Below are 22,600 nucleotides of genomic sequence, written 5' to 3'. Positions count from 1 at the left end.
ATTTTTCTTTTTCTTGGTTAGAACGAAAAACCAGATGATTATGCCCACGAAACGCATTACAATGCACGAACAGTTGAATTAGTTTGTTTTGAAAAATTTTCAATATTGTTACTATATGAGGCATGAACCACATTCATTCATCAACCCGGGAGAATAATAAAAGAATAAAAGATAACAAAGGACAAGATAAATGCATGAGTCAAATTTCAAAAGATGCACAAGCCAAAATGCCTAAGGGAATTGTATTTTTTTTTTTATTCTTAAGACTAGGAGACAGCCCAATCTCCAGCCGTACGTATTTGCATATTAACTCTCTTTTTTTTGAGCTAAGAAGAGGCCCTAATTCCACCATCCATACCACCAAACCCACCCCGCGAAGGCTGGAGCCTAGAGCTCATGGAACCAGAGTTTTGCTAATCAAGGTCGAAGCAAGGGCGAATCAAATCTCCAGCCTCTGCTCAAAGAACAAGAGCCAATACCATTCAAGCAAGAGCTTGGTTGTTGCATATTAGCATCTAGAAGTTAGAATTGTCTATGCCCGAGCTTTAACCGGAGGGGTCGGTTCAATCACCTACATCCATCTACATCCATCTAGCACAATTAGGGAGTTAACCTCTGGTCTTGAAAATAAAAAAGAGAGCACAACCATAAATGCCAAGCATCTACAAGCGCAATGTCCTTCAAAAGCCAGAAAATGAACAAGGGTGAAGGAAATTAAGGTACAAATAAATTATCTCAAACAAGAAGCTGGGCCATTCATTATCTAATCTGACAGAAAATACACCACACATCTATGACCCCTAATAAATTTACATATCTCTGGTTAACGTATTCTCTTTTCAGTCACAGAGCCAGGTGACTACAGATCCTGCAATAAGAACAGAACACCGAAGGATCTGAGGTCAAACAATGGGACAAACAGCACCTCTGGCCATCAACCTGTGATCTCAGTCTCCAGGGCTTCCTTCTCTGCCCCCACCTCAACCCTTTGCATCAATGAACCGATCGTATTTGAGTAGTTATGAAACTATATGAAAAAAAGAAAGAAAGAATCAGTTGTAATCTTCACATACATATCATATATGACTCGCAAACGTACCCATTCATACCAATCCACTGATAAATCTATCGCATTGACACTTACTGCATGAACAATTTCTTCAAGTTTTGCATGAAGCTCTTGTTGTTTTGTCTTTCCGGATTCTCTTACTAAACTGGCTTCTGAACATAAGATATCACCCTTTCGATATAAGAAAGGAGCAAAGAGTTAGACCGAGTTCATATAATATGTGAATCTCTTAAAAGATGATGATTTCCATATAAAATGAACAAAAAGAATGAGAATCTGAAACAGTATTTGCCAGTTCACTGCTCTGGTTAAACAAAACCACCTGTTTTGGAAGTAACCAAGATTTCATTGTGATTTATACGATTGCAAATAGAAAGAAATTGATGCTCTGGCGGAAGCATCCGACAGACCCAAAAGGAGAGTTCAATGAACCCAATTAGGGAAAGGGGGAAATTGAAAACACATTTAAAGCACCACCAGTCCAGGCAGGAAATGGAGATGCTGGACATATAGGTATGCACAACAGAACAAATGCATAACATTCTTTCTCACGACATATATCACAGTTATTGGTCAGGAATGTAACATATATCACATTTATCAGTCAGGAATGAGAGATTACACGACTGATTTCAAATTTCATTTTAGTGTAAGAGCCTGTGAAATATTTACCTTCGCAACCATTGCTTCCACCTTTCTTTCCCTTGGTTCCAGACATTGTAGCTTCCATTCCATTTCTGCCCTTAAAGTGTTAAGTCTCTGAATCTCCTCTGCATGCCTCATATCCCTCTCTCTTTCTGTTACCTTGACCAACTCCTCAGCTTGTTTTGCTGATAAATAGTTTTTATTGCAAATATAAGACAGTTGAAGAAGATATCATTCCCTTGTCCCACAACCGAGGACAGGGATCGGGTAAATAATTAAGAATAAAGGGGCGAACATAGAGTAATGGATTTAACCCACAAAACAACCTTTTCCTTGTCGTTCAACTATTTTTGCTTCCAGAGACATATTTGAAACCCCTTCATCACTCAGCTTAGCTTTCAGTGCCTTAACTTCCTTCTCAATAGTTTTGGCTGAATTTACCTGGAAACCAGTCACAAGAAATAGAATGACTACTACTCGTTATCCAAACAACAACAACAACAACAAGAAGAATGACTAGATCATATGTTACAAAAAAAGAACTAGGTTGGCACACAAGTCTTCACTACAAGAAAGGACTCTTTCTTATTAATTGACAATAACTTCTGCTTAGGCTGCCACTCTAAAAAGTAGAATCCAAAAAAAATGAGGATTCTGGTAACGTCCACAATCAGAAAGTTCCATATTATCTTTTATATTAGTTGGCAGTTTGGCACCTTTTTTCTGTCAGTTAACAACACATCTTAAATGAGTCCCAAATTATACTAATCAGGACTAGATACATCACCATCAGAAGTATCGCTTGAGTAGAATTTCTGCAACAGAACAATACAGAAAAAATGAAAAACTGTCCAGTCTCTACACCCCAACTCTTTTTTCAGGTACCATTTATTCAATCAGAATCTCCTGGTTTAGCCATACCCAGAATTTCATGCAGATAAGAGGCTACAGCCAGTCTCTTAAAACACTATGGCCAGCCAACAATTTTAACTAAAATCAAAGACCTTCTCAAACACCAAGCAAGAGATCAAAGGTAAGCATGTATGCTCCAATTATGTTCGATCCATAAAGAGGTAGTTAATAAATGGCCAGCAACAACTAGAAGATCCATAAATTTGTAGGGAGAGAGAGCTGAATGTTTTGGCTAAATCTTTGGGCAGGATAAAGCAAGAAAATTCTTCAAACAAAATGTAAATATTTCATAAACAGTCCAGAATTCAGTTTAAGATCTGGAGCTAAACGTACTTGTTCCTGTATAGTCTGCACCTGTGAGAAATGCTTGGACATTTTTTCATAAGCCTACAAAAGATGAGAGCAATTAGTCAGCACGAAGTGGATCTTAGATATTAACAGAAGATGTGCTTCAGTGCATGTTTAACATTTATATGTTCTTGCAATAATGTTTATTTATCCATGTTCACATTGAAAGATATTATTGACATATTCATGATTCATTTGAAACTTTTAACAGAAAGAGGTACAAAGAAAAGAGAATGGTGCTTTCCATAGAAAAGAGAACAGGAAAGAAAAAGGCGATATGGATACAACCCTGATTATATAAATTATATTAGTCAACTTTATTATCAAACTCAGCATTTAAGGGATTTGACATCCAAGAACAACTAATTAATCGACAAGCATTTGAGACATGAAGTTGCGTGCAAACATGCATATGGATGAAAAAATGTTCCGCACAAGGTTAAAAACAAATTATCTGCTTATTATATGGTCGATGACAATAACACATCGTAAATGATTACCTCTTAGTGATAAATACAAAAGTAATTTAGCAGTGTTTTAAGAGACAGCTACGATATGCAAGTAGTCAAGGGCACACATGCACTATACAGACCAGAATGCATGCACATATACAATTAGTATTTCGACTATTTAAAAGGAATAAAATATATTAAATACAACAAATAATAATGTTTTTATATAAATAATAACAATAAGATCTAGCAATTTGTGCTTACTATTTTCTACTTAATTCTTAACAGAAAAAATTAGATCATAACATGGTAACCAGCATGCCTCAAACCCATATACAATGCAACCATTAGCTTGGACTTGCCCGTTCACATGGGCTAGCATACGAATGGCCACATATGTGGTCGCAAAATGTTAAAAGCCTAAACGGGCCACATTTGCCGTCGTACAATGATATGTAGGCGGTATATTGAACTACATACAGCTAATTCAATCATATATGCATGCAAATGGTGCTAACCGAATCATCCTTTCGGTCCTAATAACAAGCCCAACCACAGATACTAGTTGTATGCAGGGAATGCGCTACAGTCAAAGGACCACTAACCCTCTATGTATATCAGACTTATGCACCATATTTTAAGACACTGAACCATTGTGCTGAAACCTGGCTTGAACATTGACCCGTTTAGTTGTCTAAGTCAAGGATCAATAGGTCGATCTCTGGTCAACCACGAGTTGACCCATTAATTTTGCCTTCTCTTATCCACCGTCTCTCACTTAAAGGAAGCAAAATATCTGCCCATGATCCCTCTCTCTCTCTCTCTCCCTCTCTGTCCTCAACTCCAAACTCCTCGCCCCACTCAACCCCAACTCCCAACATGAGATCAGACATGGAATCCATCGGCAATCGATGGCCAAGAAGATCTTCCCTCTTTGTTGTCATCAAGCACTCATCATCCTATACCTCCAACACCAACTGAGGCAGAGGAGTTGTGACCGCCTCCAGGCCAAGATTGCCAAACTCTTGAGGCTCATTAACACACCTCACTAACGTCCTCCATGCCCATCTTCTTGTCCATCTCCTTGCTGCCTTTCTCCTTCGCTTCCACTTTGTCTCCACCTCCTCATCCTCACTCAACTCCTTCCCCCTCTTCACTCCCACCTAATCCTGCACCCATGGTTCCATCTCCAGCCTCTTCTCCGCCAAAGCCTCCTCTGACCCTTCAACCCTCTTCCCAATCCCTCCCTCTCTTTCCTCCCTCACTCCTCACAATCACTGTCCAATCCTCATCCAATAGCCTCCTCTGCTGCTTCACCCCATACCCCACCCTTTCCTTCTTTGTCTGCACCATGTGGGCAGCAATCCTGCCTCACTACTCAATCCGAGGCCCGACCATGCTGTTGCCCTCATCTTCAATCCTTACATGAGTGCCCCTCCGGCCCCAACAACAACCTCAGTGGCTATTATTTCAAGGCCTCCCACTTCCTCCGCCTTCAACATGCCCTTGCCACTATTCCTTATCCTCAATAGCTAACCTAGATGGGTCAAATTCCAGGTCAAATCAACGTCGGGCGGGTCAATAGCTGGGTCAGTGGGTCACTCAAGTTTTTTGAAAATCCGGATTTGGGATTGACCCAACCCATGTAGTCTTACAGGTCATGAGGTGGGTCAACCTCAAACCAACTCGACCCAGCCATGTCTTAAACATTGCACCGAACATTAGGACATACATTTCTTGTACAAATACCTGAAAATGTGTTGCATGCACGGAATAGAGACAGAGCAGTGTACTGTTGTCTTGCTTACAAGGAATTAAGGGATCATTTGTCCAACGACACTATCTGAAATGCTGAACAAATGCTTTCGCATATATTTTTCATCATTAGAAATTGATGCATATGTATTTTTTATAGTATGGATAGGTGATTCTAATTTAAGCAAAGACCCTATTGCAAGGAGAGAACAGAACTTACTGATTATCAATTTAGTAAAGCTCAAATCATGCCAGCAAAAGAAGAAAATAATATCCAAAGCTTAGATCCCTGTACTCATTATAACGTAGTATGACATGAACGATCTATAGGATTTCAAAAGTACTTACTTGTTCTTGGAGGGTTGTAAAGTTTTGAAACGGTGGTAACAACAGATAGGTGACACGAATATGGAATATATTGTGAATTTGTTCACACCATGTGGTTGGTTGTGATTGTTGTACACCAACTTATGGATTTTTGTGATAACCATATCCTATGATTCATACGGGGGAACCATAATAATACTTATCTTTACCGAACAAGATGGTCAATGTAAAATCCAAGAATAGTGACTACATGTCCAAGATGAGATGTTTGAATTATTTTTTCCTGCAGAAGATAGCTAGATAGACTTGTATCAAGATAGCAAAAAAAAGTTTCCATATGCAGAGATTCATGAATCATGCATGTGTAGGTTCGCGTGACCATAATTTTGTGTCATCAAACTACATTATGATCCAGAACGACACACTAAACATGGTAAAACACAAGCATCAGCATACATGAGCATTGAAGTGCCAGTTCTGATGTTATGAATATGCTGAAATTTGGCCTCTTATGTGTGTTTAAGCTTAATCCTTGTTAGCCACTGCATATATCATGTAAAGTATGTGACCTAATTAATCCATTCTATCCAATAAATCAGATATTGGTTTATATGAATCTAAATATCATTATGGTGTTATTTGATGAGGAACACAGAAGAGAAATGAAGAAACTTCTTTTACCATGAAAAATCCAAACAAGCAATCAAGTGGTATTACCAAAAACTTAATATGAAATCTCATCTGTATCATCTTTGTATTATTATGATTATGCACGATATTGTAATATCAATTATCTACTTCCAGTTGTAACATTCTCCTATATAATTAGTCAAGCAATGGATCATGTCCATTCTCTGCTATTGGAGGCAAATAACGAGAGAAGCTCTACGCCCCAGTCCTTAAATCAGAATGTGACAAGAGTTGGTAAGCAAAATATGTCAGTATTTACCAAAGTTCCACTGGCTTAAATTTTTTCCAACCTGGAGTAATATTTATACAAGAAACATATCCACAGAAAATGCTTGCGCAAAACCAACAACTCCCCTCAACAGTAAGCTGTCAAATAAGCAAGCAGCTTGTGGACGGCTAATGTTCAACCTGTGATTCAGCTTGGTACAGACTTGGTCAAGTAGCAAACAGACCAAGCTTGAGATTTCTCCAGCTCACACATGTTCAGTTTGGTTAAGCTTAAACTATAATTAAATAGGTAGGCTATATGTAATATATTATTTTAATTATTACTCATATATTTGAATTTTTTAAATTTACTTATTACATACTAATGTATTTGATATGAAGAAGATGTATCTTGGTTGCTAGATCTTAGTCTAATATGGAAATTTTTTACTTGCTAATAAGCATGCTAGCCAAGATATAATAATGAAGAATAGTTAAATCTAAATATGTGAAATCCTTGGGGGACCTCAAGCTCTAGCCAATCCCCTTTTTTTCCATTATCAATTTAATTTTCATCATTTCCATGTCTATGAACATATTCTTCTCAACATGAAGCATGTGAAGCTATAAACATAAAAATGATAAACAAGCCAAGCCCCAACAATAGGGTGGATCGTAGAAATTTTCTGTCATTCATTCATATCAAGGACCAAATCCAACGCCAGCGCAAGATCTTTTAATACTTCCTCACAATATCCATTGCGGTGAGTGAAGCCCTGTACATGTGTATGGATACGATTTTTGTGCTTTTGTGTATGGATTTGTGCATGTGTCTGTTTATTTTCTCCACTCTAAACGAAACCCCTAGGAAAGCAAGCTAGCATTGAACTTAATCCCCCTTTTCTTAAAGCTGCCAAAGCCCTTCAAATATTGGTCAAGTTATTTGGCTTTATCTATTATTCTAACTGCACATAGCTGGCTATTTCCAAACAAATGCAATGAAGCTGAATTGCTGAAACTGCACAATGTAACTGCGCTGAAAAGAAGCTACCATTAAAAGGAAGGTCCTTGGCATTTTCATGTATCTTATTAGTCAAACATAAATGCAACTCTTGGAAGTTGTGAAATAAATCAAAGAATTAAATCAACGGCCTTCAAACTTGACATACTACTGCTTACATTTCTTTAAAATTACACATGATATGGCATTAGCAGGTAGATGCTTAACCAATTTCTTGTGCATAGAGTTTCTATAAGCTATATTGTCAATGCAATACATCAACACCTACAAAATGCAAAGTGCACAAATGTACTTTAATTTGTTTGATTCTTTCACTGTCTTGGCAATAGTTTATGTCCCAAAAAAAAAGTGATATCCATTAAATATATTTGGCAATATCAGTGTGTCAAATCACAAATTTCCCAAGCACAAAATCTGACTGAATGACAATCATTAAAGTTTGGCTCCCAAATTTATGTCCATGCACCAATCCATAGAGGGGAAAATGATCATATTACTCTTTTAGCCATCAAGAAAAGTGGATATTGCTACTATGTCAGGGATAGATGAACCCCATTCACAAAATTTGGTAACAAATAGATTAGAGAAATAAATAATCAACACAACCCTGTAGAGTAGGCAGTAATATATAAATTGGAAACCAAGTCTCTACCTTTGAATACACCTCCAAAGTGACATTTTTCTCTTGAACACTCTGCATTGCCAGCCTTTCAGAGTTCTTCACCTCAGCTCGATTTGCCTTTTTCTCTTCAAGAGCCCTCTTTAAATAAAAAAGAAAACCACAGTTATCTGGACTAGTGGATTGCATTGCTACCTAAACTAACCACAGATGCTACTAACAAGTATCCATATATTGCATGTTTGATCAATATTGTGAATGGAATTAAAAGCTGATTTACATGGAGTTAGATGCAAAAAAGAGCAGAGGAACAAAAAAAGAAAGAAAGAAATCAGACGCAACCAGCCATAAAGAATAAAAAAAATGTATCACCAAAACTTCTATGAAGTTGCTTCCTGAAAACTAAATGTCTTAAAAAAAAATAATTAGCATTTTTCACAAAAAACAAATGCATTGAGAAAACCTAAAGCCTTTCAAAATCTTTTAAAGCATGCTTATGATGTGAAGATCTGCATACAAACTACTTGAATATGGATGTATGAATTAGAATATTATATGGGCCAGAATTTAGAGTTAGATCCTTGAGTTTGCAAGAGTAACTTGCAGGACTATGTGATAGGGAATGATTGGTCAATTTGATATGTTTGAACTTTGAAGAGACTAATGTTATTGAAGTTTCTTTGTCAAAACAATGAGCTGTGAGCGTGATCATATCCAAGAAAGAGATTTGTATCTTGAAAGATAGAAGTAGCTCGATGATAAGAAAAAAGACCATCTGATGAGGACAAAAGGCAAGATGTTAAAGATGACAGAAGATGATGCTGGAAATATAGAAGAGGTAGTGTTGGAAGTTTCTAATTCATAAATAATTGGGAAAAGGACTTCGGAGATCTAAATTCCAAGAGTCATGTTTGATAGTTTAACCCAAAAATTTAGCAACACTACAGGATAGGGATGGACTGTTGGCATGAGATTAAAATGGATCTTCTTGAGGCCCTCTCGATGGTTCGGATGTCAAGTAAAGAATAAAAAGGGAGTAGATAATTTGACCTAAGCTGGATAGCATCAAGAACATTAGTGAATTTTGTCTAATTAGTTATGTAATTAGTTTAAGAAGTGATTTCTCCACTGTCAGTATTATGAATGGAACAGTGAGTTACAATTTCTTTGCTTGGCAGGAGACTTTACATAAAAGAAACATATGCAGGGACCACATGTAGACCAGAAAAGAGCACCTTGATGCAAGGCATTGAATTCTGTAAAATTAAATTATGTGTGTACTATAAGAGCACGACTACATATTGGAGAATCTGCAAAGATACAAGCATTATAGACAAAGTCACAATTTTGGCATATTGATTCTTTTGACTAGAAGGACAAATTCAAATTCACCAAAAATGCAAACAAATCACAAAGGATCTATTTTGTTGCTGAGAAAGTGATTTCTTTTAAGAGTCCCTATGGTTGCTTGGAGAAGGTCTTGGAAAACTAAAGTTTTTTGGAGAACTGAAGCTTCTTGCGGATTAAATTGTCTGAAACTAAAGAGCGGAAATGGGGTTGACTGAAAAAATAGACTTTTCCTTTCCTGAGGATAACAGATAACCTTTTCTTTGTCCCTTTCCTTTTCCAGAGATTTCTGCACAACCAAACAGCGCTAATGACAAAAGAAAAGAAAAAGGAACATGGCAATTTCTACATTTGGTTGCACTAAGAAAATCAAAGAGAAAATTGTAGATAAAAGCCTTTATCTTGTTTAGTTCACATGGGATTTTCTAAAAAACGCCATTTCTTGGAGCAGAAAAGTTTTTGTCATGGTAAGATAAGCTAATATACAAACAACATAGAAAGCAAACTAAGTAGGCCAATAGTTCAAATATTGAGCCATAAATTGCAAGGTTTTGGCTCATGGAATTGAATATTGTCCAACTATTGAATCTAGAGCTACCTATTACCAACGGTCAGCCAAGTTAACAGAAGACACCATGCAATATGGCAGCAGATGTAAAAGGCAGACTTGAAAGAGTTATGTGATGATTGAGTACTTCTTAAAATAAGAAAATTGTGGCCTGTGCTTTGTTGTTGACACCAAGATGCATGATATCAGCTCCTTTTAAGTATACTCGCTAGATTTTCACAAAAAAATTTTTGGCAACTCAATATAAGTTTTCACTGAAGATCCCATAATAATTTATGAGTTCTGTTATAAGTTCAGCAGCACATAAGGTTTCACCATGATGAAAATGCATAAAAGTGATCAATAATATTAAAGCTTTGAAGGCTCACGTCACTTCTTGCTAAACTATATTTTAGTTTCATGTTTGTCTTACCACGGCATCAAAATAATACATTAAAACTATATCTAATCATGTAACTTCATAAATGGAATTTTACATCTAGAGTTCATGCACAAAGAATATAATTCAGCCCTCCTTATAGCATCCATGCCAATGATATGACCAAGTAATTGTGCTAGAGTATAGAACCTGTAGCTTGTCTGGGGATTGAACAATTTTAGACAACAGCTTGGAATTTTCTTGCACATTTTTCACTAACTCAAAATCAGCTTGAGAGATCTGCAAGAAATTAATTTGTGTAAGACCTTAATGCTATAATTTCATGAGGGAAAAGTAATTAGCTCATCGGTTAATTGCATTGGAATATCATAATTATGAGCCATAAATATTTCAATTAAACCTCATAAAACTATTTGGCAAGAGATGTCAACACACTCCATATAGTATATGCCATAATGATCTAAGAGGTAAGAGGGAAAACTCATGTATAGAATGAACTAAAAGTTGATACATTAACTACGACATCTAAAACTTGACTCCCAGGTTGTCTGCACCATGAAGTAAAAAATAATTAATGCACATAAATAACTTGTTAGAAGGTTTAGGCATCTAAAATTGGCAAAAAAAAAAATGGAGTATAATGAAGCTGCAATTTTTCAGTATACTCTGACAGGCAGCAGAACAAATATACCGAAGTATGCCTATATGGTTTTCACACATTAGAGAATACACGTCTATTATGTCGTAGTAGTTGATGTAATCCAATATTTCTTTTTATGAGTGTGCATTTTTTTGTATTCATAAGGCTAGCATTCTGCATAAACATGCAACCTTTTGGTGATTGTATGCTTAATTGGGTGGGTGTGTCCACTGAGGATATATATTTGGTACATGTCCAACACCTAATTATCAAGTTTCATGCTGTCATAGCCCAGGTACCATCAACATAAGGCCCCAACAAGTTTCAGAGACCTATAATAGAGTTACAGAAATCATCACAGGACAATTCCATTTTCAGATTAAATCATCACAACAAAAGAAATATTTTCATGTCCCCGTCAGCAACACCAACCGGACTGTACATCTGTATTACAAATCCAGTAATTCAAATGCTAGTTGCCAGTAGAAAGTTGTGAATTTCAAAGAATTTTGAAGTTCTCCTGGCAAGTACAACTTATTAAGTCCTAAACATACAAAGATAAATAAAACTTCCATATGTGAAAATATTATTCTCGACATCCATATTATGTTTGTGATTTTGTTCTTTCGTACTTCTTTCAAATGACCACTGGGATCAAGTGCATCTGCTCCAAATGGCCCCTCTCCTTTGGACAATTCCTAGGAGGTATCTCATTTTGTTTTAGTCAGCTGCTTAAATTTTGTCAAGATGTGATCACTTTGGACCTAATTCATTTCGGGTGTCCTCAATTAGTCTACTGATGGCAAGCCCACTAATCCATGCCCAGAGCCTTTCACTTCTTTCTTTTCTTCGATTTCATCATTATTAATTGGATTAAAATTTCTAAAGTCAATATTCCTTGTAGTACACTAATTTCTATAATCTTAATAATGCCATTTAGATATCCTTGCAAGTCCAACAGTCTCTTTTTTTCACTGGGTTCAGTCTATCTCCTGAGTCATGCAAACTTATACTTTCTTTAAAGATGCATGAGCAACATCCAGACCCTTGTTAACATGGATACACACTTGGATCCCCAGCACCCCAACATTAGCAAGCCAGGGCCCCTCTTTTGACACAACCAAATCTTGAATTGTAAATTATTCTGTGAAGAGGTTAAAAAAAAATGGTTAGGATGCTAAATTTATGGTAAAATTAAGATGAAAATAGCCAGATTCTCTACTTTTTTTTTATTTCCTTGAATATGATTATAGAGTTCACAATCTTAACCTGTTACTTTTATGGTTCAATTCCAAAAACACATGATGTTCATTTTCTGTTGGTATTAGCACAATTCCAGATGTGCATGCAAAGCTAAAAATTCAGCAATAATACTTTCAAACTATGACTACTCAGTGATTTCCAAGGCCATGTATAATGCACTTACATCTGATATAGCTTGATCTTTGCACCTATTTTGCCCATGGTTGGATGAAAGGCAGGGCAGCTTGATTTATTGTCATTCTATTGACTAATGAAGAAGCTAAAACAAATGTGCTTAGAAGCTTGCATCATGGCTCGTGGTTGTAGGTTTTGCATAAGATATAAAAAATGTACATGAAGCCCATCCTCTGATTGCAGTTACCAAAGTATATGCAAGAGAATTTTTTACATAACCACTCAATCAAACAATGCAAGATAACATTTTAATAAAACATCGACCTATAAGATCTTAGGTACGTATTTTTGAAAACCATCAGCCCTCTGATATGGGGACCGCTTAACCAATTAGCAAAACAAAGCTAGCTAATATCACCAGAATGACATATCAAACCTTATCATTGATAGCATCAGTCTTCTCCTTGAGTCCTTTGGCCAGTGTCTTCAACGACATCTGCTGCTTGTTATAGTTCTGTATGGTCTGCCTCAACTCTTTGACCTCGACTTCCAATTGCTGAACCATGGGCTCCTCCATCTGGCATGCAGCCTCATGGTCCAAAATCTCCTTGTTCAGCTGCAACATACTTCCCACTCAATCATCTCCCCTTGACTCTCGACCAACACAAGAAACCGAGAGATCAAGAATAATAAGGGGAAAAGAAAAAGGTAGAACCTCAGCAATCCTAGTCTCGAGTTCTGTTCGCTTTTCGTCGTAGCTTGGGAACTGATCCGCAATTGGCCGCAGCATGCTCAGCTTGTCTTCCCTGAGACAGTTCAACACGAAAAATCGAAACTTTAGAGAACCCTCAACAAAGATAGAAACCCTAGAATTCAAAGAATGCTTCTTTTATGGGATTTCGAGGGGATTTTGCCTGTAGTATAGGAAATTGACGATGGTGCTGAGGATCTGGGAGGTCCGCCTGGGATCGGGCTTGAGGAGGTCACGGAGATTGAAGCTCCCGAAGCGGATGGAGACGAGAACTTCCTTGACCTTGCGGTAGAGATCGAAGATTTTGATGGCATCGTCGTGATGCTCCGGGTTTTCCAGTAACTGCAGCGAGCTGAAGGCCATCTGGTTGTCGGGATCATACCTGGGAGGAGGAAGAGGAGGAGAAGAAGAGGAAAACCATGGGAATGGGTCAGAGGAGGAGGGCAATTACGTTAGGGTTAGGTTTTGAGCTACGGACCCAATGGGATCTACGTAAGAGAGGAAGTTGGAGTAGAGGGCGCAGACGACGTCGGCGGAGGGGTTCGCGAGTTCCTCCTGCTCGAGGGAGGCGACACCGGTCTGGGCGAGGACGGCGACGATCTCCGCCGCCGGCCGCTCGGGGAACGAGAACGTCGACATCACCGTCTCGCTGCGTGCGAACGCGAAGTTCTCTCTGTTTTCCCGCCTAGCGAGAAGCCGAGAACTGAAAATTTATATATCAGCTTTAGTGCCCAACCAAACATTAGCAAGGGGACGGCGTATTGGGGATGGACGGTCGATCAATGTTTTGGTGGACAGATGGATGACTGAGTAGCCGATCAGTCATTTGCCGATCATGGTGGACTTGGCGAGATTGGATGAATACAGAGTCTATAATTTATTTGACCCTGCTGGGGGTCAGCGGAGGGAGGGGTTGATTTGGAAGACATTTGGAGAGCAGCTGGCAGAGTTGATTCTGGAATTACTGGTTCCTTTTCGGGAGGAGTCAGATAGGCTAGTGTGGAGGCCGTCGGGACGGACGCGGGTACAAGTTAGGAATCTTCTTCCCCTGTTCAGTAGGGAGTCCAGACGGCAGATAGAGGGCGGATGGATTTGGAGGATGCGGATCCACCCTCGTGTGGCGCTGTTCATCTGGAAGGTGGCATGGGGATGCCTACCTACCAAAAGTGTACTAGTTCGGCGAGGAGTGCGGGTCACGCAGTGCTGCATGGTGTGTACGAAGTAGAGGAGACTATTGATCATGTTCTTGTGCAGTGCCCGAGGGCGAGAGAGATTTGGAGTAGATCTCCGGTCCCCTTGCCCCAGTCGGTGGAGTCGGCTCAGGCCTTGATGAGTTTATTGAGAGCATCCATGCGGAGCCCCAGATTCTGGGAGGAAGGTATTTTTAGAGCATATCTGGCTTACCATATCTGGTTGGACAGGAATGCTGGCATTTTTGAGGGTAGGAGGATGTCACCGAGGATGGTGGTTGACAGAGCTATATCACAGTCTGGAGAGGTCATTGCAGCCTCTACGTTATTTACTGGTGAGATGACTAGGGACATCTGGGGCACTTCACCCGCTTTCACAGCGCCCAGGTTCACCCTTGTTTCTTGGGTGCCCCCACCCCTTGGTCATCTCAAAGTGAATTTCGACGGGAGTATGTTGGTGGATGGTGTATTTGGAGGGGTTGGATTTGTGATCAGAGATTCCTGGGGCAGGATAGTGGCAGCAGGGGATCAGCGCACGACGGGACTTACAGTTGTTGGGGCAGAGCTTCAGCTGCATGGGAGGGATTATCTTTTGCGAGTAGAGTCCTCGGTGCCGAGTGAGTGTTTCTTGAGGGGGACTCCTCTGTGGTGGTTGATTGGATCCGAGGTGTGGACAGATATGAGGATGGCCATCCCCTCATTAGAGAGATTCAGAGACTGGCTCAGGAGTTCGGTGGGTTCTAGGTAGCCCACGTATTTCGGGAGGCGAACAGGGCAGCAGACTAGGTCGCCTCCTTCGTCGCACGACACTCCGGGGAGTTCCTTTGGACATCTATCGGAGATATTTCTTCAGCTCTGTACTCTTTACTTTATCGTGATCTAGCAGGATGTCCTCACTTTAGAGCTATATAATTTGCCGTTTTGACCAAAAAAAAAAAAAAAACATTAGCAAGGGGAGGCCAAAATAAATAAATAAATTCATGGCAAATCCTTTCTTCAACTCCAGTCGGTTATGTTCACTCCGGTAGTATTCTATAGGCTGGAGATGAGAAGTTGCCCCTAGCACTTCAAGATATTTTATTTTTTAATTTTATTGGGTGTATCCATATCCGTCAGGTATGATCCACCTACCATAGCAAAAAAAAAAAAAAAAATCCGTTCTTTATTCCTGGCTTACTACCTTGTGGGCATCTAATGCTACTTAATTTAAAGCAAGATTATAAAATTATATACCAAATTGTGTGGGAAAAAAATCAATAACAAGAGAGAGTTGTGCTAGTTTGCCTGTAATAGTTTGCTTGTATTTGCGGGCAATCCAAAATACTTGTTATAATTGAAAATGCTACAATTAAATGGTTGTTGTAAAAATTGTAATTATAATTATAATTATTTGATTCGTGATGATAACTCTATAAATGATTTGGTAAAATCACCCTTCTAAAAATATTAATATTATAACTAGAGATTTTTATAAGATTTGTATAATATTTATCATAATATAATTAGAATTATTGTTATAAAAATTACATATATAGATTATAAAAGGAATCATGATGATAATAATAATAATTAAATAAGCATATTATGATTATAATAGTAATAGCTCATGTTGACCGTTGGAAGGGAGGAGGTTAAAAAAGTCAGTATAAGGGTCTTGTGTAGGAAAGAATGGCGATGCCTTTCGAATCAACCATTTGAACGGATAAATTTATGCTCTTAGGTAAAATACTACCGAATGGGACAAAGAATGAGATTAATATCTTGGCAAGTTCTTTGTTACTACTTGTTTTCTTTCTATTTTGTGCCTAAAAGAACAAATTGATCATAAGATTTTCAATTATATATATATTTATGAACAAGTTTGCTATGAAAAAAGCAAGTATTTATTTGGTGCCTCCCTTTGCTCTTCTCTACCATATTTGTTTATTTTGTATGACAAATCTTTTTGTTTTTCTTCTTGAAAGGAGAAAATACTTAAAAATATGTATCTGACGAACAAAGTGAATTTTTCAACCCTAAAATTATTAAACCACCAAGATAGTAATTTGCTGATGTAGTTTTAATTGTTAATATGCTAAATCCAAAAAATCATGGACATTTGCACACGCCGAGTGCTAATTTATAAAAGGCTAACAGGATGTGTACTACTTAATATCTTTTGTTGAGGATTTATCCTTTTTATTTTCAAAGAGTATATAGTGTTGACATTCTCAAAATGCTTTCTATGATGCATGAATTTTCAGAACATGATTTTGTGAAACATCAACTTGTTCTTGCTGATTTGGCTTTTAGGGTTGCGGCCGCTAATGTCGCAGGAACTGGTAGGTGACATACTCCAAGAGAGCTGGAAATACATTTATTTTTTAGTCTATATACTAATTAGGTCCCAAAATGAAAACCTAAGAAAACAAGATCCTACTTGAACAGGTGCAATAAGTAAACATCAGCAGCAGATTATTGGAAACTCAACCACCAATAGGCGTGCCCAAAATTGCCTCTTTGTGTGCTACAATCTTATTAGTATCAAACAAGCTCACAGCCAACTATTACACATCACATTGCACAAGCAAGCTATTATATCTTTTTAATTCAACCAGGTGAAGCAACTTACAGGCTAACAGAAGATTTAGACTTCCTCAAATAAAAGGACCAAGCAAAGATGGATCTCAATCTTCCATTAACAACTGCCAAAAGTTTAGAGATTCAGCAAGCCAGTTGTGTTCTACAAAATGAAACCACAGCATTGCCAAAAGTTGCCCATCTCACAGCAGACTAATAGCAGCTTCAAAGTAAGTCATTGCATCGATACTGATAAAGCTAAATTAACTCATTGAACTCTCAAAGTGGTTTTATAGTTTTGACCTATGAGATCTGTCTGCCAAACTGTGTTATGGAGTGGACATCCCAGAGTCCCAAATGTTAAGATTTTAGTGAAATGCTCTGAAAACAACATTCTAAACCTAGCCCAAAATTATGCAAACAACAAGAGGTCAAGTTCACAAGCAAGGTTACAAACATGAATAACCTTCAGAACAAATGATACATATATGAGCTGAAAATTTAATATCACAGTTCGTAAGAAGATGCTACACAAGAAAACACAACTTTCTGCCCCTCAACCATCACAGCTCTGCTCAACCTTGTGTGAAGCGTCATCCATTGACATTCGGTGCATGCACAATATATACAATAGTGCTTCTGGAGCATGATCTTGCACTCAGCATAGTCTCTTACAAGGAATTGTAGGCACCATTTCTTCTTCTCTCAAATGCTTTCCATGTCCATTGATGCAGCCATACAAGAATCCTGTTTTTGGGACAACTGTTTTGAGTTTAGATTGCTCGTTAACTGAAACTGTAGATGAAAAGGCAATCAGTGCGAGCAAAAAAAGGTCTATTGGAAATCGAGCATTACTTAAAAGATATGTCACCTGAGTTGCATTCGGCGGTCTTTCTCTTCTTGAATGAATTATTATCCTCCAACTTTAATCTTCTCTTGATACAAAGGCTATCATCATCGCTCAATTGCCCATCCCCAACTTCTAGCACACATGAGTTACCTTCAGTCACCCTGGTCTTTTTGAGTGGGCATTCATTTTCTAACCTGACTTTCCTCTTGAAAGATAGGTAATTCCCATCTTCCAAATCAGAAATTTGCAATCCTGCAAAAATTTGAATGTTTAAGAATGTGTACAATTCTGAATGTTTTCCACCCGCTACCACAGCACCTTTCTAACAGCATAATGGAGTCACCTTATAGAATCTTAGTTGTAAAATTGATAAATAACAGCAGTATCCAGAAGAACTTGACATGCTAGACTTAATAATACCTAATGAAGCGTCATGTAAATACTTTATTTGGCACCTTTTCTGGATTATGATTAAATGAATGCAGTGTATAAATAATTGTGCAACCTGTTGGAAAACTATATAATTACAAGTAGTCCTAAAATTGAAAAAAATTAGGCTCGATAAAGTTTGCTAGAAGTGACAAAAGTACAGACAAAAAATGATGTCAATTGCCATTGTACAGAAGACCTTTACATGAACTTAAGTTGACTGGCATTCTATATAGAAGTGTCAAGAATTGATATGGCATAGATAATGTTCTAATGTTATGATAACATGCAGAAGTAACATAAGGTGTCAAGCATCATTAACAAACAAGGCATTATGAAACCCACAAAATTGAGATGTCCTTGTTACTCTCTCACTACTCCACCATTATATTTTTGTTTCGTAGCCATGTCTATTCACCGAATGAAAAGCATCTTGAGCAATAAATAAGCTGAAAAGATTGATTAGAGGAACTGATATTGCAATTTACTTTTACAAAACCAACATCTTTTCACTTGGTCACCAAATTTCTAGCTTTATAAGAATTGCATAAGGAATCCAAATGAGGTACCAATTCAATTCAGTTCCCTTAAAGAGGTGAAACTTCAACAGACATGGCTACCCATAATGAGAGAAGCTTTTGTGGCTGGACTTTTGGTTGTAAACTAGACACCCGTTATAGCTGCACTTTCCTAATTGAAGGGTATAATTAACAATAGTTTCAATGGAAGCATAACACAATTAAGAGAACAGAAGAAAAAAAACAAATGAGTAAGTCCCAATAGATCAAGAGTCCTAATAAATCTATTTCTTGAGATCAGAAAATCAAAGAAAAGGAAGTCCAAAAGTCATCGGCCCACTTCTATCTCTATCTCCAATGAGAAACCTCCAGCCTTCCTACTCTCCTAAATATTTCTACAAGCAAAAACTTATAGAAACCATAGGTAAATGATGTACAAATTTTGAGATAGATATGCCTCCATGTACTTTTTGGTGTGTAAAGTTTTCTTATGCAATTATCTAATAGTTTATTGCATCCTTTTCTTATCTTTAGTTTGTTTGTTAAAATCTCAGTGAGCTGGGGAAAACCTAAAGATCAAACCGTTATCATGAATTAATCAGAAACCGATATGAGACTAAACACACACCAATATGGATTCTTGCATACTCCCTCTATTTAAGTCCCGACATCCTCCCCAGCATAAAGGTCTGAAACCAGTCATAAAACCAATCAAGTTCAATCACTAGCACCACGATCTCATGGTCAACTCTAAAAGGGCTTGTATTGCAGTGTCCCTAAGTCCCCACGAGCCATGGACCGAGTTCGCTCTGCCACCATTTATGACAACCTGGAACCTCACCCAAAAAACTATCCAGAAGGTGTTATTTGGTTTTTTGACCCTGTATAAATACCTAAGATATTCCTAAGTACACATCTGATATGAAGTTAAATACATGCAATCGTCACAATAAGAGACACAGATTATCCAAAATACATAGGAAAGGACATACACAAACAATCATTGTGAATCAACTTGTCCACCTTCCAAAATTGGTGCTGCATGTATACCTGATGGAAGGTAGAATTTAAAAAGACCAAAACAGAGTTAAATTTCTCCAGGTTCAAAATTGAAATCACATCAAATTGCGCACTGATAAGTCCCCTTACAATGCTTCTAGATTACACCTGATCCACATAATAATAATTCATGAATATTATTTTCATCATTAAAGATCCTATCTTCAACAACTAAGACAAAATAAAACCTTAAAGCAAAATCTTGTCCCATTAGCAGACCAGATTTAACTATCAATTCCACAAATCCCACTGCTCTTATTATGTACCCGATCTATTTGATGTCGATGATAATTCTTAATGACCACTACTTCACACCAATACCAACTCTGCTCTATGACTCTATCATGCATTAGCAATTCACAGGTTACCACCTTGCAATAAATCCTTGGCTCTCACTAACAAAAAGCAATTAAAACAATGAATCGAAATTATTTTAAAAAAACAAAACCTAGGCTCTCCAAATGGAAAAAAACTGACCTTGGGTAGCAGCAGACTTCCCTTGGACGACAACGGCGTCGTGATCGGAGCGGCCGGAGGGGAACCCACGGGAGGCGAAGAAGGAGAGTAGGGATCCCCAGGTGACGGAGGAGACGAGGTCGGGGCCGCGGCTGAGGAAGTGGCCGTTGAGCCTCACCGTCGACGGGTCCAGCCCCAGGGCCCGCCCAACAGCTCCCAGGTCCACCCCTCGGTCAGCGGAGACGAAAAGCGTCGCTAGCCTCCCAACGACGCCGCCGCCGCCGCTCGCGGCGGCGAAGAGGAAGAGCTTGGCGGGTCTCTCTCCAGCGCCACCGCTCCCGAGCGGCATCGGAATTCGGAGAAGAGGTATAGCTTTCCAGAGACAGAGAGAACGTCGTGGCCGGGTCTTCTGCTCTCTCGTTCTCCTTCTGAAGCTCGAAGAGTTCTGGAAGTGTCGGGAGTCGTACCGTGTTTCGAAAGAGGGTCCTCCATAGTCCTATTTGTGGGACCTACTCTCATGGGGTCCACGTGGACGGTCTGGGTACAAGCTGGTGGATTTAATAAATTTTTAGATATTCATTAATTTGACAAAACAATGCTCGAGTAATTAAAAATATTCTCCCGTGCGTATTGCCGTTGCAAACTATATAGGTAGGGCTCGTTTGGTTCGCGAAAAACATTTTTTCTTATATAAATATAATTTTTGAAAAGCACATTCCTAAAAAAAGAATGCTTGAAAAAGTATTTTTGGCATATTTAATTGACAATGAAAAAATGATAGATTTTTAGAATGCTTATGTTTGGTTGATTATCCACTTTTCTGAAAAAGTTATAGGTAATTCTTATTATATCCTTAATAAAAATTAGATCCTTAATGCCTCTTTAATGCTGAACCGCTTTTTTGGAAAAAAATATTTTTTGAGTGATTTCCGACTTATGGAAAAATAATTTTTTTCATGTTTCTCATTGGAAAGACTTTTTCATTAAATATGAGAATCATATTTCTATGGAAATATAACTTTCTCATCGCCCTCTTTTGAAAATTCCAACCAAACAAGAGGCATCTAATTGCTTTTTTGTTGACCACACTTTACTTCCCTTCTTTTTTTGTGAACCAAACGAGCCCATAAATGGTAATGGTAGACTTTCCACCTTGGGTCAACCATGACTGAATCTTGAACCAACTTTTTAATCAACATGCGTAAAAGGAAAAATTCGTCCTTGGTTCTCCATGCATGCCAAAAAACTTCAACAATAAAATTAATTTATGCCATCTATCTTACGTTTATAAGACCACCACATACTCTTTTTCATTTTATCTTGTTGTAACTAAGAGAAGTAACACTCGGAAATAATAATACTAATAATGTACACGGTTGAAATCGTCCGAACATGGGCTGCATCTAGCATATTTCATTTTATAATTGAGTGAGCTTAACCTGACCAAGAAGAAAAAAAAAAAATCTTCAGCCCATTCAACTCATATCTTTTAGAGTGGAATAATAGTAAATATTAATAATTTTTAAAATGTGTTATGAGTGTTGTATTTTTATTAAAGATGAACAAAAATGTTATACAAATTCTTTATTTATATCAGTAAGGTCATATCCATAGAATTTAGATTTGATTCCTTTTCTACTAAGTAGATATTACAACTTGTTCTAAATATCTGTTACTATTGAAAATAAATAGAGAAAAACTAACATTCTCCTAGAGCTAGATGCTAACTTCCACATTAAGTTTACTTTCTATTGTGTCACCCAATTCCTTCAGTACTGGAAAAGCCACCTAGTCAAAGTCTTATTTAAAAAGAAAGTTTTCACTTTGAGTGGACCATTTCAAGATCGAAATATTGTCAGAAGTCTACATCCATTCCATATGACAAATTCATTGGGAGTCATTGCTCCTTGTAGTACCTGTCGAAAGCTTTGTTTTAGCATCTAGCATGCTAAAATAGATAGTTTATGAGAAAGTTATAGTCTTCCAAATTTACAATTCATGATTGAGTGTTAGATTTTGCTCCAAATGCTATCCAGAATCTTTCAAAGTGGCTGGCATGACTAGGGTAGTCTACAATACATGGATGATCCTTCTAGATTAAAGCTCAATTTAGCCCATTTAATTTTGAGCTCAACTCAAATTGCTTGCAAACAACTTAGTTAAGAGATTTAGTGAGTGCCTAAGATCATTCAAGACTTTCATTATTCCTATATATGTTTTAATGCGATAGTTGAAATATACTCTATTCTTTATAATCTATATTAATTTATAATAATTATTTATAAATAATTATTAGAAATATTATGCATCATATATAAATAATTTTTATATTGATATTTTGAGATATTTTTCTGAATCCAAGAATGCTAAATCTAGTCCTAACTCAGAACATTTTTTTAATTATGCAAGCTGATCTTTGAGCCAAATTCTTG

At 37.6% G+C, this 22,600-nt stretch overlaps 2 protein-coding genes across 4 annotated transcripts; both read right to left on the bottom strand.

Annotated features, from left to right (window-relative positions):
• Nucleotides 1-695: 695 nt before the first annotated feature.
• LOC103710592 (kinetochore protein) lies at nt 696-13,819 on the bottom strand. The gene is made up of 11 exons (XM_088706481.2): nt 13,586-13,819; nt 13,271-13,489; nt 13,072-13,162; nt 12,793-12,972; nt 10,529-10,618; nt 8,079-8,186; nt 2,960-3,013; nt 2,041-2,155; nt 1,742-1,899; nt 1,145-1,240; nt 696-1,027 (listed from the first exon to the last, which is right to left on the bottom strand). The coding sequence occupies exons 1-11, from the start codon at nt 13,744-13,746 to the stop codon at nt 935-937; spliced, it is 1,365 nt and encodes a 454-aa protein (XP_088562607.2). The 5' UTR covers nt 13,747-13,819; the 3' UTR covers nt 696-934.
• Nucleotides 13,820-17,238: 3,419 nt separating this feature from the next.
• LOC103710593 (amino acid-ligase) lies at nt 17,239-20,635 on the bottom strand. 3 transcript variants are annotated; one of them, XM_088706478.2, is made up of 3 exons: nt 20,190-20,635; nt 17,728-17,958; nt 17,239-17,645 (listed from the first exon to the last, which is right to left on the bottom strand). In XM_088706478.2, exons 1-3 carry the CDS (start codon nt 20,515-20,517, stop codon nt 17,515-17,517), a joined length of 690 nt encoding a protein of 229 aa, XP_088562604.1. In that variant the 5' UTR covers nt 20,518-20,635; the 3' UTR covers nt 17,239-17,514. The 3 variants fall into 3 exon arrangements, with proteins under 3 accessions (XP_088562604.1, XP_088562606.1, XP_008794611.3); XM_088706480.2 differs by having other exon boundaries at nt 17,239-17,603; nt 20,190-20,634; XM_008796389.6 differs by having other exon boundaries at nt 17,239-17,651; nt 20,190-20,632.
• Nucleotides 20,636-22,600: the final 1,965 nt, after the last annotated feature.

The sequence above is a fragment of the Phoenix dactylifera genome, chromosome 11, assembly GCF_051530095.1.
Source record: "Phoenix dactylifera cultivar Ajwa chromosome 11, Ajwa_hap1_PhDact_Kaust_v1.1, whole genome shotgun sequence".
In the NCBI taxonomy this organism is placed as follows: domain Eukaryota; kingdom Viridiplantae; phylum Streptophyta; class Magnoliopsida; order Arecales; family Arecaceae; genus Phoenix; species Phoenix dactylifera.
Note: the sequence above shows the minus strand (reverse complement) of the source record. Positions and strands in the feature narration are given on the sequence as shown.